The 15,469-nt window shown below is 53.5% G+C and overlaps 2 protein-coding genes across 2 annotated transcripts; both read left to right on the top strand.

The window, feature by feature from the left end:
- Positions 1-2,077: 2,077 nt before the first annotated feature.
- Positions 2,078-8,683, top strand: NOTUM (notum, palmitoleoyl-protein carboxylesterase). The gene is made up of 11 exons (XM_058817388.1): positions 2,078-2,403; positions 2,650-2,702; positions 2,849-2,944; positions 3,498-3,558; positions 4,413-4,471; positions 5,464-5,566; positions 6,233-6,424; positions 6,759-6,859; positions 6,957-7,104; positions 7,355-7,402; positions 7,505-8,683. The coding sequence occupies exons 1-11, from the start codon at positions 2,093-2,095 to the stop codon at positions 7,809-7,811; spliced, it is 1,479 nt and encodes a 492-aa protein (XP_058673371.1). The 5' UTR covers positions 2,078-2,092; the 3' UTR covers positions 7,812-8,683.
- Positions 8,684-11,115: 2,432 nt separating this feature from the next.
- On the top strand, positions 11,116-13,584 carry MYADML2 (myeloid associated differentiation marker like 2). Its single transcript, XM_058817303.1, has one exon. It carries the CDS (start codon positions 11,421-11,423, stop codon positions 12,324-12,326), a length of 906 nt encoding a protein of 301 aa, XP_058673286.1. The 5' UTR covers positions 11,116-11,420; the 3' UTR covers positions 12,327-13,584.
- Positions 13,585-15,469: the final 1,885 nt, after the last annotated feature.

The following is a 15,469-nucleotide window of genomic DNA, read 5'->3' as shown; positions in this document are numbered from 1 at the left end:
GGCATTACAGAGCGCAGGAACTCAGCCCTCCGCGGAGAGAGAGCAGGGACACCAGGAGGAATGCAAGCCTGGCAACGGGAGGCACAGCAGCTTTGCTGTGAAGGATGCAGCCCAGCAGTCTCACCCCTTCTGGCTTCGTGCTGTACCTCGTGGGCTGTGAGGTGCCCAAGTTGTTTATGCCATCTTTTCCAGGGATCCTGGAGCTCTCCGAGGACTCAATGCTTCAGACTGTGCCCTAACTGACCAGGTTCCAGATAAAGCTCTGCTCGGGCTGACTGACGAGCTCTTTAACTTGCCATAACTAGCCTCAGTGATCCATTGCCGGGACCTGGCAGGGACCGTGAGCAAGGGAGGTTTAGGCCATCGCAGAGAAAGATACAAAGATGCAGAAATGTGCTGGGACCAAAAACTTGTCAGGAGTGAACATGGTGCACCTGAGGAGGTGCACAGTCTATTGAGTAGCTTGTCTTGGCTTTAAAGACACTGTTGTCAGTATTAGCAGTTAAATAAAACATTTGAGGGTAAAAGTCTTAGTGAGAACAGAGCAAGAACTGAGAGTGCGTAAGAGTAACTGAAAGATAAAAAAACCAACATAGCAAGCAAACCAAAACCACATGCTACGTGTGTAGGAAACATAGAGCTGAGCCTACATTCAGAAAGTCCAAATACAGTAAGGTAAAAAATGTAGTTGCAGCAGTTGGACAGCCCTAATTCCAGCTTGATAAACAAAAAAAAACCCTTCCACGTACTATTTTATTATACTATTTTCACCTTTTCTGATCCCAGACAGATTATATTTCCCAGTAAAGACAATCCTCCTGCTCCTTTCTGGAGAGCTGGTGAGGAGCGTATTACTCAAAGCGTAGTATTTTCTCTGGTTTTCCTCAGTGTTTAACTTCGAGGTCTGCAATAAGGCCATTTCCAGGGAATTCCCCCTCTCCCAGATGACCAGCACTCTGGTGACAACACGGCTTTTTCTCCAGGATTTTTCATGCAATTCCTGGAAACGTCCGGGCCCCGGGGGAGCGCGGCCGGCGGTAAACCTCGGGAGCTGCGGGGAGCACCAGGGCGCAGCCTCTACGGCGCGGAGACTCCGACCCCCGGGCTGCAGGGGGCCGTTACCGCCGCCCCCGGCCTGCCGCGGCTCCGGCGCGCCCGGGGCCTCCGCGTCCCCGCCCGTTCCCGGCTGCAGCATCCTCCGGCCGGGGGCGACCCGCCGCCCCGGGCACCCGCGCAAGCCGAGCAGACAGGACGCCGATGTCGGGGACCAAAGGGCCGCTTCCCGCTGCCCCGCGGGAGCCGGAGCCGGGCCGGAGCGCGGCATCGCGGGCCGGCGCGCGGCGTCCCGCACGGGAGCGACCGCGGGCGCGGGGCTGAGCTCCGCCGGCGGAGCGGCGGCGGCGGCGGCGGCACGTCCCGGGGCGGGGCGGGCAGTGCCGCCGACGCGGAGCCGGGGAGGAGCTGCCGTCGGGGCTCTGGGGGGAGAGGGGCGGGCCGGGGGGCGCGGCGCGGGCCTGGGGCGCCGCCACGGGGGCTGCCACGTGCGGGGTCTCGCGCTCGGGCGGCCCGGCCGCCCCCCCGGCCCCGGGGAGAGGCCGCCCCGGGCCCCCGCCGCCCTCCGGGCGAGGCTGTCGGGCGCCGCCGCCACCGCCGCGGCCCCGGCGCCGGCAGGGGCGGCGATGGCGTCGCCGTCGAGCGCGGGGCGCGCCCCGACGGAGCGGCCCACCGTGCCGGTGCGGTGCGGCGCAGACCCCCCGCTCCCTCCGCCTCGCTCCGAGGGGGCGGAGGGCAGGGCAGGGCGGGGGCTGGCCGGCTGCTGCCCCACGCGGCGCCCGGGCTGGCGGCGCCCCCGGCGCGCTCCCCGCGCACTCCGTGCCCCTCTGTCATGCTCGCCGCCTGGGAGCGGGCGGCGGGCTCCTGTGCCGGCAGCCGCGCCGCCGAGCCCGCGCCGCCGGCGCTGCCCTCTTCGCCCACCGCCGCCGACCCCCGTCCCCGCGGGTGGCGCGGCGGGGCGCGGCGGAGCGCGGGCGGCGCTGCCGGCCGCCGGGGACTGGCTGCTGCCGCGGCGAAGGGCGGGTGGCGGCGGGCGGCGATGGGCACGGCGGCGGTGCACCTCCTGCTGCTGCTGGGGCTGCTGCACGCCGGGCCCGGCGGCGAGGGCAGGAAGGGCTGGCGGCGGCGAGGCCCGGCGGTCCGCGAGCGCGGCGAGGCGGCGGCGGCGGCAGCCGAGAGTTTCCCGCTGGACTTCACCGCCGTGGAGGGCAACATGGACAGCTTCATGGCGCAGGTCAAGAGCCTGGCGCAGTCGCTGTACCCCTGCTCGGCCCAGGCGCTGCCGCACGACCTGCGCCTGCACCTCCTGCACAACGCCTCGGTCACCTGCAACGACGGCAGCCCGGCCGGGTGAGTCCCCGCGCCGCGCCGGCCCCTCCGGGCGCCCCGGGGCTGCCCCGCGCGGCCGCCGCCGCTCCCCCGGCCCGGCCCCGAGGGCTGCGGCGCCACCGCGCGGCGGCGCGCGGCACCGGCGGCGACAGGTGCAGCGAGCGCCTCCCGGGCGGCGGCCCCGGCCCGACCGGCGGCGGAGCGGAGCGGAGCGGCGCGGCCGGGCCCGGCTCCCGCTGAGGCGCTGCCCCTTGCCTGTGCCCGCAGCTACTACCTGAAGGAGTCCAAAGGCAGTCGGCGCTGGCTGCTGTTCCTGGAAGGTGAGCGCCGGCGCCCCCGACTTCCGCAACGGCGGCCACGAGCGGGGCGGCGACCCGAGGCTGCCCTCGGTGCCCCCGCGGGCCGCCGTCCCTCGGCCGCGAGCCCCCGGCCCTGCGGGGCGGCTGACCCCCTGTCCCCTCGCCAGGAGGGTGGTACTGCTTCAACAGGGAGAACTGCGACACCCGCTACGACACCATGCGGCGGCTGATGAGCTCCCGCGAGTGGCCCGCGACCCGCGTGGGTGAGTCGCCCCCTCCGCCCCGTGGGGCAGCCCCGAGGGACCGCGGCCGGGACCGGGCTGAGGCAGCGCCCGCCGCACCACCCCGCACGGTGCCCCGTTGCTGCCCCGCGCTGATCCCGTGCCGCGGGCACGGGCGGGCTTTGGGTGCGCAGGTACCGCCGGTAATGAGTGCTGCTCCCTTCGCTCTCCTCTCGCCCTGCAGCCTCCTGGGCACCCAAACCTCCGTCGCTCACACACGTCGTCTATCTGAGTGTATTGGAATTTACCTGCTAGGATTTGTCTTTTGGGGAGGTGCTTAAACAGGCATCATGGGTCTATTCTGTGCTACAAGAAGCTTCTAGACGGGTTTCATCTGTAGCATGAATCAAATTCTGAATGTCAAATCTGCCTAAGGGCAAATTTAGAAATGTTCCTTCCACTTCCCTTGCCAATGTTTTTCATCATGGATGTTTGTTTTCTGTGTGGTCAGAGGTCTTGCATGAGGCTCCTACGATTCCTCTGAAATCACAGACTGTCATCTGTATGTTTTTTGTTTCTTTGTGCCCATCTGCAGGAACTGGGATCCTGTCCTCTCAGCCAGAAGAAAATCCCCACTGGTGGAATGCAAACATGGTGTAAGAAGGGACAACGGAGGGAAATAGCTTTATACTTAAACAGCATCTCATGCCTTTTAGGCTAGCAAGAGTGCTGCAGAGACAGGTTAAGACTTATACTTGGAAAAGGAAATTGTGTGATTCCTCATTTACTTCAGTTCAGCTCTCTAACACTTAGGGCTAACAAAGTCGAGAAACTCAGGTTCAATCTCCTTGGAGTTGTGGGGTAATCTAATGAAGAAAAATTGGGGATAGCTTAGAGAGCCTTGTCAAACAGCTGCAGTGGTGAATCCATCATGAGTGCTGGGCTGATAGTGTGTTACACATCTGACAATTTGAGAAGAATGTGGAGCAGCTCTCCTAGTTCAAAGAAGAGAAATGAAAGACACCAGTTTATATATCCATCTATTCAGAAGGGATGTTAATTTGTCTTCTGCAAAACAGAGACATGTGAAGTTAATTCCTGCAAAAACCTCCAGTGGTTGCAGTCAGCATTTACACTGCACTGACTAGAGTCTTCTAATTTTTCATGTGAAAAACTGAAACATAGAGAGTTGCCCTGTGACAGGCCATCCACTGTGTTGGCAGAATAGCTGAGAGCAAAGTCATCGTTCTGTCCACTGAGCTTAATGATTCAATTAGATTGATAAAAGACATGTTATTTATTGATTTAACTCAGTAAAACTATTAGTGTTGAGGAGAAAATTCAAGAAAATTACGGTTGTCACTTGGTGTGCAGGAAGGTAAGTTGTCAAACTGGACAGAAACTTTTCCCTTTTCCCCGGGATTTATTTTTCTTCCAGTTAAGTGACCGCATCCTCACCCTGTTGTGCGTGTCAGAGGCACAGCAGGACTCACACAGCTCTCTCTTACAGATTCATCCCATATTGCTCAAGTGATGTTTGGAGCGGTGCCTCTTCCAAGTCTGAGAAAAGTGAGTGTTGCTGATGGGCCCTTGCTGCCCCAGACATCACACATTAAAGGATGTGGCCAGACTTCTGTGAAACCACGCGGACGAGAAACAGGCTTTTTCTTGCTGAAGGGCAGGAAAGAATATCAAGCTACTTCCAGATAAAACATCCTGATCTCTTTAGCTCAGGCTGTTTTGACATAGTTCAGAGCCACTGCTTGAAAAGATGTTACACTGATGCAGTATGCGAGGATTAGAAGACCAGAATTCCTTTTAGATGAATCTCCAGGTTCCAGCACGTAGCAAATTAATTGGACCATGGACTGTTGCATGTAACTTTAGCACAGCTGACCTGAGAGGCAGGACTGGGAATTTAGTGTCAGACTTTAATCAGGAGGATACTTGGCCTAGGCAGGAGCCATTGTGTGTCAAGCTAAGGCTGTCCGCAGGTTTCTTTGGGAAACAGCATCGTTCATGTTGATTCAGGCTGCCATCCACTGTCATTCCAGTGGTGTCACAGTAAGTGAGGGACCTTTCCACTCCATCCCAGCTCCTTGGCCCTGTTCCTGTGGAGCGTTACACATGAACAGCCACGGATGGAAGCGGTGTCTTTGTACATGTAACATCTTGTGAAGCACTGCTTCTCTGAATTGGCTTGATGAACTGGGAAAAAGGGGAAGCAGTAAGTTGGAACTGAGATTCCAGGTGGTAGGAAGGTCTGTGTTTGTTTCTGCAGCATCTTCCTTCTTGTTTTCCTTTTCCAAGGCTGCTCATTTCTAAGCAGAGTCATAGGAAGGTACTAGTGTAATTAAGTTCACTTGGTTCTCTTTCAGGGCAGCACATCTTGTACAAGGTGGGAGCAGATCTCTTGTTAGGTGTGCTTCATATAGGTGGATAAAATGAGCCTGAGTTTAGGTTCCTAATCCTTTTGGAAAGTTCTTAAGCATTTTCAGAGAGGAAATAGAAGCCTGAGCCTGGACAGGAAGCAATTTTGTTGACACTGAGCTGTCTTCCAGATGAATATGCCTTCATGGGAGCCCTGATCATACAGGAGGTTATAAAGGAGCTGGTGGGAAAAGGCCTGAGCACTGCAAAAGTATTGCTGCTAGCAGGGAGCAGGTAGGTATTCACAGGATTCTGTTTCCTGAAGTCAGGAGCTTTCCACAGTAGAAAGCTCTTAAGGGAGGAGGTCCAGCAGCTCCTGAAACATTTCTCCTAGGAGTACAGTAACACTAGCAGCAAACCCTGTATCTCTGGTCAGTTTTCTCATGTCTGCACCAAGAATTCTGATTCCTGTTGGCCCGTATCACACACGCCTTCTGTGAATGGATGCAGGACACTGAAATAAAAACCAAACTTGCCTCGCACAGGTGCTCTGGATCATCCTGTGTTGCATAAAAGCTCTGGTACACTCAGTGTATTACACAGAGCTGTAATAGAGAAGTTGCTAAGAGTGAATTTGTCTCACTTCAGATTCTTTTCAGTTTTGGGCAGCCAACCCCCTTGGAAATGATAGAGAGCACAGGTACTTCCCAGGAAAGAGAGTAACGACTGGACTTTGTTTCTGGGCTACCAGATTATTACTCAGCACTGGCTTTATTTCTGAGTGTTGCAAAGCAAGGAAATAATGTGGTGTCTCCCAAAGTGGTGGTGAATGGTTGGGTGTCTCTGCCGTGGCAGATGCAGGTGTTTGCAGCTCGCCACTGCTGAGGGAGGTGTGTGTGCCAGCAGGGTCTGTGACAGCTTGTGCCCCTCATGAGCGCAGTGCTGATGTTGCTGTTGCAGTGCTGGAGGGACAGGAGTGCTCCTGAACGTGGACCGAGTGGCAGAGCAGCTGGAGGAGATGGGTTACCAAGGGATTCAGGTGCGAGGCTTGGCAGACTCTGGATGGTTCCTGGATAACAAACAGTACCGCAGGACCGACTGCATCGACACCATAACGTGTGCTCCCACAGAGGCCATCAGGAGAGGAATAAGGTACAGTCAGGTGCTCTAAAGTGCACCGCTCTGAGTGGTTAGAGTGTGGAAAAGATGTTCTCCTTCGCTGTGTTCCTTCGTTTTGATACTTAAGGAGTAGTTATTGTCTACATCAGTGTTTTTACAATGATTTTATTGGAAAAGACAATAAAGTCTAAATGTTCAAAAGAACGTGTACAGTTACAGATGCTCTAAAATGTGTTGATGGGACAGTGCTGCCAAGAAAGCTGTTCTATCAGTTGCAATTCTAGTCAGAACAGGAACTAGGATTTGGAGAGGATGCATTGTTAGGATTGCCCTGTGCCTCCCATTCTTTTAATGCTTTCTCCTCTAGATACTGGAATGGCATTGTTCCCGAACGCTGTAAGCTGCAGTTTAAAGAGGGAGAGGAATGGAATTGCTTTTTTGGATATAAGATTTACCCCACTCTTCGATGTAAGTAGCAAAGGAGAGAGATCAAATGGTTTAGGGTTCCCTCTGTATTTGTAACTAACTCGGAGCAATCCCTTTTCCAAACTTTTTGTCCTTCCAGGCCCAGTCTTTGTTGTCCAGTGGCTGTTCGATGAGGCCCAGCTTACTGTAGACAATGTGCACCTCACTGGCCAGCCTGTTCAGGAAGGGCAGTGGCTCTACATCCAGAATTTAGGTAGAGAGCTGAGAAACACCTTGAAGGATGTGACGTAAGTGTTTCATTGAGAAAAACCTGGTATATTTGTTTCTAAAGGATGTTCTTATCTAGTTCCTTGTGTTCTCAGATCTCTGCTGAAAAAGGAGAGCTGTAAATGTGGTAACTATTAGTTCATCTACATCAAGAATCTTGCCTTTTTCTCTTTTGTGTAAAATTCCACTCTTTCCCTAGTCTGGAAGGTTCAATTCAGCAGGTCCTACTTTGTCCTTCAAGACATAATCCATGTTTCTGTTTTCCTTTAGTGCGAGCTTTGCTCCTGCCTGTTTGTCCCACGAGATCATCACACGCAAGTAAGTGCTTGTGCAGGTCCTGCAGAGGTGAACAGGGATGGGGAGGACCCTGTCCTGGCAGCTTGACCCCTCTGATGTCATCTGCACTGTTTGTCTTTTCAGTCACTGGACTGACATCCAGGTGAAGGGGACATCATTGCCCCGTGCCCTGCACTGCTGGGATCGGAGCCTCCACGAGAGCAACAAGAATGGGAAGGCTCCTCTGAAAGGCTGCCCAATTCACCTGATTGACAGCTGTCCATGGCCTCATTGCAACCCCTCGTGCCCCACAATCAGGGACCAGTTCACAGGGCAGGAGATGAATGTGATCCAGTTCCTCATGCACATGGGTTTTGATGTTCAGAAGATGGCACAGCAGCAGGGCCTGGAGCCGAGTAAACTCCTGGGGATGCTCAGCAGTGGTAACTAGAAAGGTCTGAGGGGCAGAGATTAGATCAGGAGGAGAGAGACTCTCAGCCCTTCTCCCAAATTTTCTAATCTTCTTCCTAATGTTCCTGCAGGCAGATGCATGCTCATACCCATGGCACACTCACACCTGTGCACTCACATGCTCCCACACTCTTGCACGCTTATGGTGTGTCAAGAAAAAAAAAGAAAAAAGGAAAAAAAAAAAGGCAAGCAGCAATTTCTTGCTTACATTGTTTGGCTGGAACTTGTTCCCTCCCTCCAAACTCCAGGGTTAAGTTTCAGCTGGTCACATCCTCTTCCTGTGCTACACAAGGCAGTCAGATACAGGGAGTAGCAAAGCCATAAATAGCAGCGATGAGAACTTTTTCCAGATCTGGGACATCTTCCCCTGCCATCAGTTTTACATCATAGACTTGTTACAAGTGGTGAAAAAAGCAAGCACTGGATTTCTTCTGTCCAACTAGGAGCGAAGGAATGGTTACATTACTTCCTGGAGGTTAGCATCTCATGCTGAATCACAGTATACAGACCCAGGACACGTGCTAGGGATGGACACTCTTGTACTCAATTTATTCATATTATTTTATAAAATGACTTTTTAATTACTTTTTTAAACTAAGCAAGAAATATAAAGGATATTGTAACATATTTTTTTTTAAATAATGAAGAAACCTCTTGCTACTTTGGCAACGTGGACATATTTATTTTAATATGTAAAACGCTATTTATAAGGGCTGACCAGAGAACCATACGTATGTCTTTGTAAAGTTGTATATGCTGCTCATTTGGATGGGTTATCCTGATGGTCACTTGTGCCTGGGAGAGGGCTAAGGGTGGTGGTGATGTTTTGTATTAATTAGATTTCTGTGTTCCCCTTGCAGTGCGCCTTGTCATTGTTTCTCTGATGAAGAGGTTGTAATGTAAGGTTTAAGTACAGAGACTTTCACCCAGCACCTGATGTTTGCAGACTTTCACTGTGATTCCCCGGGTAGTCCAGGGCATTGCACTGTAAGGTGGAGGGAGATCTGGCTTTGCTGCAAAGGCCTCTCTCCCAGTGAGGGAAACGTTTGATCCGAGCATCAGAAGCATTTGGAGCAGAAAGGGCAGAGAACACAAGACAAGCACCAACATATTTCTCTTGTAATAATTTGGGAGCACACCCACCACAGCAGGGAGAATCCCCTTTGATGGCAGTGGGAGGAGAACAAGGAGGGATGCAGAATGCAGGGCTGAGGCTGGAGAGGAGCGGGGGCTGGAGCAGAGAGCAGAGCCTCAGCCTGCAGGGCAGGGCAGGGCGAGGGAGCCCTGTCCCAGCAGCAGCTGCACAGCTGCTGCACGGCTGCTGCATGGCTGCTGCCTCACCTGTGTGCACCTGCACTGCTGCACAGCTCCACCTGTGTGTGCCTGCACTGCTGTGCACGGCTCCTGCCTCACCTGTGTGTGATCTCTTGTTTTGGGTAAGTAAACCCAAAAAATGAACCAAACTGTTGCCCTTTGGTTCCTCTTCTTGGACCTCAGGAAAAGTCTGGCAGGACCACACGCCCATCACCACAATCAGCTGTCCTGCTGTGCGTGATGGGATTAACACAGACTGAAGATAGAGAAAAACTAAAGAGAAAAGGGTTGGTAGTCCCAGTGAAACTGAAAAGCAGGAAAACATCAGTGGAGTTTGCCTGTGATCAGTTTGGAGATTATTGATATCCTTTATGTTTTAATGACTTGGGTATAAAAGTAGAATTGTCCTGATTACGCTTTTCATCTGTTTTGTGCTGTGCAGAAGCCAGTGACAAAAGGGCAAGACTGGAAGTCTCAGTGCCATGTGTTTGTACTCTGTGATCTTTTGACTGGACTGGTTCTTTATTTCTGAGGGGACAGTGGCTGTGCTCTGTGAGGTGTGCTGCCCACAGCGCGAGCTCTGATTTCGGGCACCTTTGCCCTCTGCCAGCACCAGCTGGTGCTGAGGGCTCTCCGGAGGGGCTCCACTTGCCATGGGAAGCAGAAGCTGAGCAGCAGGAGCAGCTCTGCCTTGAGCCCCGGTGTCCCTGAGTGTCCCTGTCCCCGGGCAGAGCGAGGGGATGCCCCTCACGGTGCCACAGCGCAGAAAGTGACCCCTGCCAAAGAGACCCTGAAAACTGCTAGAGGTGAAGCATTAATAGACAGTCAGGTAGGGCAAGATTTCAGTATGAGAACCTCTTCACCTGAAGTGCCTCAGCCCTCCTGCTGCATTTCCTGGTTATTGTGATGTTAATTGTGCAGCTTCCACCCCAAATGAATGCAGGCTTTTGTACTTTTAGCACCAGAGGCCTCTCAAAGGAAAATGGAAGGGACTTGAGATGAATGAAAGAGATACTGAGTTTACAAGATGGTGACAAAGCTGAAGGTAGGCACATTTTACCATTACAGCCAAAAAAAGTACTGTTCTCATGTGAGCCATTCCAGCCGGGAAGTTTTGCTGCTTCCATACTGGGATGGATACTGCAGTGAGGAGTCAGCAATAATGCTCTGGGGTAAGGGAGGAATTTCTCTGCTATGTTGTGGTGAAAACATTCACGCATTCCCATTCTGAAATTACATCAGAAATTTTGTTTGGGGCTTTTAGAGATATAATTAAGAGACTTCTGGGCAGAGATGAAGTCTGGGAGGCACTGTATACCAGGAATGGCTCACTGTGAAAGCTTTGATCTCACAGGAGGGAGAGTTTTACACTATTTATTAAAATCTGTGTTCCAAAACAGTGCTAAGAATATCAAAGCAATTTTTTTAACAGTTGTATTCAGTTACTGCATTCAGAGATACAAGAAAAACTGATTCCCACATAAGTAAAAGAGAGGGAAGGGTTTAAGGAAATGTTGAGGACGGGCGCTTGTCAACCTTCACAGACACAAGCTGTCGCAAAAAGCACCGCAGGTAAATGTATCGCTGCTCCAGATCAACTGCAGCAACGTGAGTCAGCTTTTATTCAGCCTCTGGCCTAAATCCCTTCTTTCACAGGGCTTGTGCTGCCTTTGGGCTTGTGCCCCCGCTCAGGGGCTCTTGGGTCTGCAGGACTGAGCTCTCGTGGATCGCAGGCAGAGCTCCCCTCAGCGAGCAGCAGCATTCCAGCGACCCCGGAGCTCCTGCAAGAGCAGCACAAGGATAATCAGGAGCCTTTGATGGAGCTCGCAGCCCCAGTGTTAAATAACACCCGCTCCCAACAGCTGAGTGGGGGCAGGACTCATTCCAGAACTATTAATAAAGCCCCTATTTATACTCCAGGTTCCTGTGAACGGTGCAGCAGAAAGCTACAGCTGCGGAGCTAAAATGGAATAGATGTCAGCGTGCGGGGAAAAGCCCCATCCCGAGGGGAAGGCGGCGGCCGGAGCGCAGCCCTGGGGCCGGTCCCGGACCTGAGGGAGCGGAGGGCGAGCGGCGGCGCCCGGAGCGCGCCGGCGGTGGGCAGAGCCCGGCGGCAGCCGCCGGTCGGCGCGGAGCTGCCGGCGATGCCGCGTCACGGGCGGCTCCCGGAGGCGCCGGCGGGGCCCGGGCCGAGCCGGCACCAGGTGTGACTGCGGCACGGCGGCGGAACGGAGCTCGGGGCGGCTCGGAGCGCCCTGCGCTGCACCGCAGCGTGATGGAGAGCACGGGAGGGCCGTACCTCAACACGGCCGCCGTGACCTCCCCGGTGGGAATAGCCCGGCTGCTGCAGATGACCTTCGGCTGCGCCACCTTCAGCCTGGTCGCCCACCGAGGGGGGTTCAGTGCCGCCTACGGCACCTTCTGCATGTTCGTCTGGACCTTCTGTTTCGCCGTCACCGTGTTCATCATCGCCTGCGAGTTCACACGCCTGCACAGCTGCCTGAGCCTCTCCTGGGGGAACTTCACGGCGGCTTTTGCCATGCTGGCCACGCTCATGTCGGTCACGGCGGCGGTGATCTACCCGCTCTACTTCGTGCAGGCGGGCTGCTACCCCATCGGCTGCCAGGTCAGGGATTTCCGCATCGCCGCCAGCGTCTTCGCGGGCCTGCTGTTCCTCGCCTACGCCGCCGAGGTGTTCCTGACCAGGGCCAAGCCGGGACAGGTCACCAGCTACATGGCCACCGTCTCTGGCCTCCTGAAAATCGTCCAGGCCTTCGTGGCCTGCATCATCTTTGGCGCGCTGGTGAACGACAGCCAGTACGGTAAATACGTGGCGACGCAGTGGTGTGTGGCTGTCTACAGCTTTTGCTTTGTGGTGACGGTGGTGGTGGTGGCCTTCAGTGTCACAGGTAAGACTGCCTTGCTGTGGTTCCCCTTTGAGCGTTCTGTGGTCATCTACACCTTTGGGGCGGTGCTGCTCTATGCGAGTGCTGCGGTCATCTGGCCAGTGTTCTGCTTTGACAGCAAGTACGGCTCCCCGCGACGGCCCGGCCTCTGTGCCAAGGGCAAGTGCCCCTGGGACAGCCAGCTGGTGATTGCCATCTTCACCTATGTCAACCTGCTGCTCTATGTGCTGGACCTGGCCTACTCCCAGCGCATCCGCTTCGTCTCACACATCTGAGCCGTGGCTCGGCCTCCGTGGAGGCATCTCAGAGTGCCAAGCCCTGCAGGCGCAGAGGGACGGGGCAGAGCGGTGCTGGCAGGCAGGCACACACCACCATCAGCCAAACTTCAGTGAGGACTGACTACGCTAAGGAATTAATGACCTGGAGCAGGTGGGCTGCAGCGGGCACCGCACAGCCCAACTCCCCGTGGTTCTGCCTCACCTGCCCAGGCCAGCACGGAGGAATGGCACAGCTCCACGGGCATCTGCAGACAGCAGGAGTGCTTGTGGCCACAGCAGTGGGGCTGGAGGCTATCAGGTTACTGAGCCAAACATTAGGAAACACATCCAGGATTTTGAAACTGTTAACCAGCGCCAGTAACCAAGTGACTGCTTGGGAAGTGGAAAAGTTGAAAGCTGCATGAGGGAACACCAGTTCAGTAGATGAAAATCAATCCCTCGGAGTTTGGATTAGTTTGGACTGTGTTGGGAGATGTGGAATGCCTGCAAGTGTGGGCAGTTCCAGTCTGGGTGTTTCTGAGAAGAGCATCATAGCCGTAACAGTATTTTGAAGGTTGCCAGTCATTTCCTTTCCTCTCCTTTGCTGTCTAGCACAGAAAAGGAATATCCTCAAGTGCACACCTTGGAGGAGGCCTATTTAATGTAATACTCCTATTTAGCAATCACTGAGTCACTACAGAAATGAAAATTTTCTAAAGCCGGGGCTGTACTCTGAGGATCAGGGTGCAGAGCAGAGCCATCCTGCAGAGTGACCGAGTGTGACCTGCCATCCTCATCCTCGTTTGAGCAGCGCAAAAAATACCTTGGCACGTGCTCTTGTCTTGATCCATGGGCCACCATTTCTTTACACTGGGGTCAAGGGGTTTTTCTGGGGCATGGCAAAGGGGAGGCAGAGAGTGATTGATCTCACAGTGCTGCACAAGGGACCCAGCGGGCGGGGAGGGGGCACGGGCAGGACGGGACAGGGCAGAACTTGTGCCCGATGCAGCTTGGGATTCCTGAGCACCCTGCATCACTGGGGAGCCCAATTTCCCAGACCCACCCCTGAAAACACCCTCTTTAAAGCCCCACACGTCTCAGCTCAGATTCCAGGCCCCGCAGGAATCCTCATTTGTCGCAGGGGGAAGCCAGCGTGTCCAAGTGCTTGTGCAGCACGTGCAGGCTTGAGTGCTTTGATTAAAATCTCCAGTAGCTGCCTGTCAGAAGCAAGATTTATTTTTTAACCAAAACAAAATAAAGCTGAATGGTAGATGTATGCTTACATCTCCTGAGATCTGTGTGCTGTCATCCTGCTCTCCACACTCATTGCAGCAGACACTTTCTGCATGAAGGCAAAGCTCATTTTATTCTGGTGTACAAAGCCTGAACACAGAACCAAAAAACAACAGACACAACACAGCAAGACCTCTGAGGGGGTTCTCTGCAGCAGAATGACTTAGGAATAAGGAAGCAAACTTACTTTTCATCAGTGCTTTGTGTGGGGTTTGAAAAGCAAAGGGAAAACTTGTTGGGACAGACGATGTTGAATAATTCTGAGCAAGGACCAGCCCTTAGCAGTGGGGAGCGTCAGCCAGGACATGGGGCAAGAATTGGGATCCAGCAGAGAGGAACAGCCTGCCAAGGGGGTTTTCTCTTCTGTGAGTCCCAGGGAAGGGCAGGAAATCTAGAAGATGTGGTCCTAGAGGACGCTGTCAGGGCAAGACCCACGGCTATCTGCTATAGATATAAACCAGGAGCTTTATTTCTTGCCACCCAAACAAATCATGGGTTGTACAAGAACAAAATGCTGACTTGGGAAAGGAAATCCATTTGTGTTGGAGGAGTCAATTTACAGGAGCCACTGCATACAAAGGGAACCTTGAGCAATTATGATATATTCCTGTTAAACCCATTAATATGGACAAATTAAGCCATGTAATGCTTGAAAATTACTCTCTTTTTTTTGGTTGTTGTTATTTCAGATTACTAAAAACCAAACAGGTGCCTGTGAAGGACCATGGCTTTTGTTGTAAAACCCAACGCAGAGGGCCCAGGAGCGTTGCTTGCCCTGTGCTGGGGTGGCTCTGGGGGCTCCAGGCAGGGGTGCCCGTCCCCAGGGATGGCACTGCCGGGGCCATGGCAGCAGCAGCAGCAGCAGCAGCAGCTCCTCGGCTCCGCCGGGCACTCCCGGGCTCCTGCCGGGGAGATTTCACACCGAGTAGGAGCAAGAGCAGAAACATGGTAAGACTGACAATGCCATGGGTTGGTGCGACTTACACCCAGCCTGGGTCCAGGGGCCAGAGAGGAACTGGTGCTTGGGAAACAATGAGGGCAAAATGGAGTGTCTTCAAATAAGGAGAAAGAGGATTTAACATGGAAACCATGATCCCACTGACTGGAGGAGTGGAAACACAAGTCATTGCCAAGAACAGTGTGTTCAGATTTAGCTTTCTCATCTGCCAGCCAAAGACTGAGCAAAAAATGTGAACATGGTCAAAATGGCAAAAAAAAGATTGTGTGGACAACAATCCTCTCTTTTAGGAGAAAAAAAAATGATAAAAAAAAAATCAAAACCTCATGCTTCAGTGGTTAAAACATTCCCCAACCATTGGAAACTATGAGATTGCCCAATCCAGAAGAGAGAACATCTGATATCTAGTCATCAGGATTTACCAACCAGCTCTGTCATGATTCAGTTCTCCAGACCTCCTTCATTTCCAGAGAGCATCTCCCCCGCTTAATTAACAGATGATGATCAAGTAGCTCCCCATGAACCTGGTTGCCCCAGTCACCAACCATTCCCAACCTCTTTTGGTAAACTAATGTTAGCATTTATGTGTGTTCGTTAATTATGGACTTGTGGCTGCAGCCAATCCTGTCAGCACCCAGAGGATTCCAGCACGGGTGGGTTAAAGTCAGAATTGTTAATGGGTTTGGATTGGGGTTTTCCCTTCTTTTTAGGAAGCTCGGGGTTCAGTACTCATGAAAGATCAGCGTTTAGGAACATTTATCAGCAGAAAAAACACTGAGCTTTATTTCTGTCAATGAAGAAGTTAAAAAAACCCCAAAAACTAGCGAGGTAAGACGATACTTAGGAAAAAAATCATTGCCGGCTATGGGTTTTACAGGAACGCTCCGGTCCGGGCTCTGCACAGCCCGGG

The sequence above is a fragment of the Ammospiza caudacuta genome, chromosome 19 (genome assembly GCF_027887145.1).
Source record: "Ammospiza caudacuta isolate bAmmCau1 chromosome 19, bAmmCau1.pri, whole genome shotgun sequence".
Classification (NCBI taxonomy): Eukaryota; Metazoa; Chordata; class Aves; order Passeriformes; family Passerellidae; genus Ammospiza; species Ammospiza caudacuta.
Note: the sequence above shows the minus strand (reverse complement) of the source record. Positions and strands in the feature narration are given on the sequence as shown.

Coding starts and splice junctions, on each gene's coding strand:
- NOTUM (XM_058817388.1), top strand. CDS start 2,093: ATGGGCACGGCGGCGGTGCACCTCCTGCTGCTGCTGGGGCTGCTGCAC. Junction 2,945..3,497: donor GTGGCCCGCGACCCGCGTGG/GTGAGTCGCCCC, acceptor GCCCATCTGCAG/GAACTGGGATCCTGTCCTCT. Junction 7,403..7,504: donor CACGAGATCATCACACGCAA/GTAAGTGCTTGT, acceptor TTGTCTTTTCAG/TCACTGGACTGACATCCAGG.
- MYADML2 (XM_058817303.1), top strand. CDS start 11,421: ATGGAGAGCACGGGAGGGCCGTACCTCAACACGGCCGCCGTGACCTCC.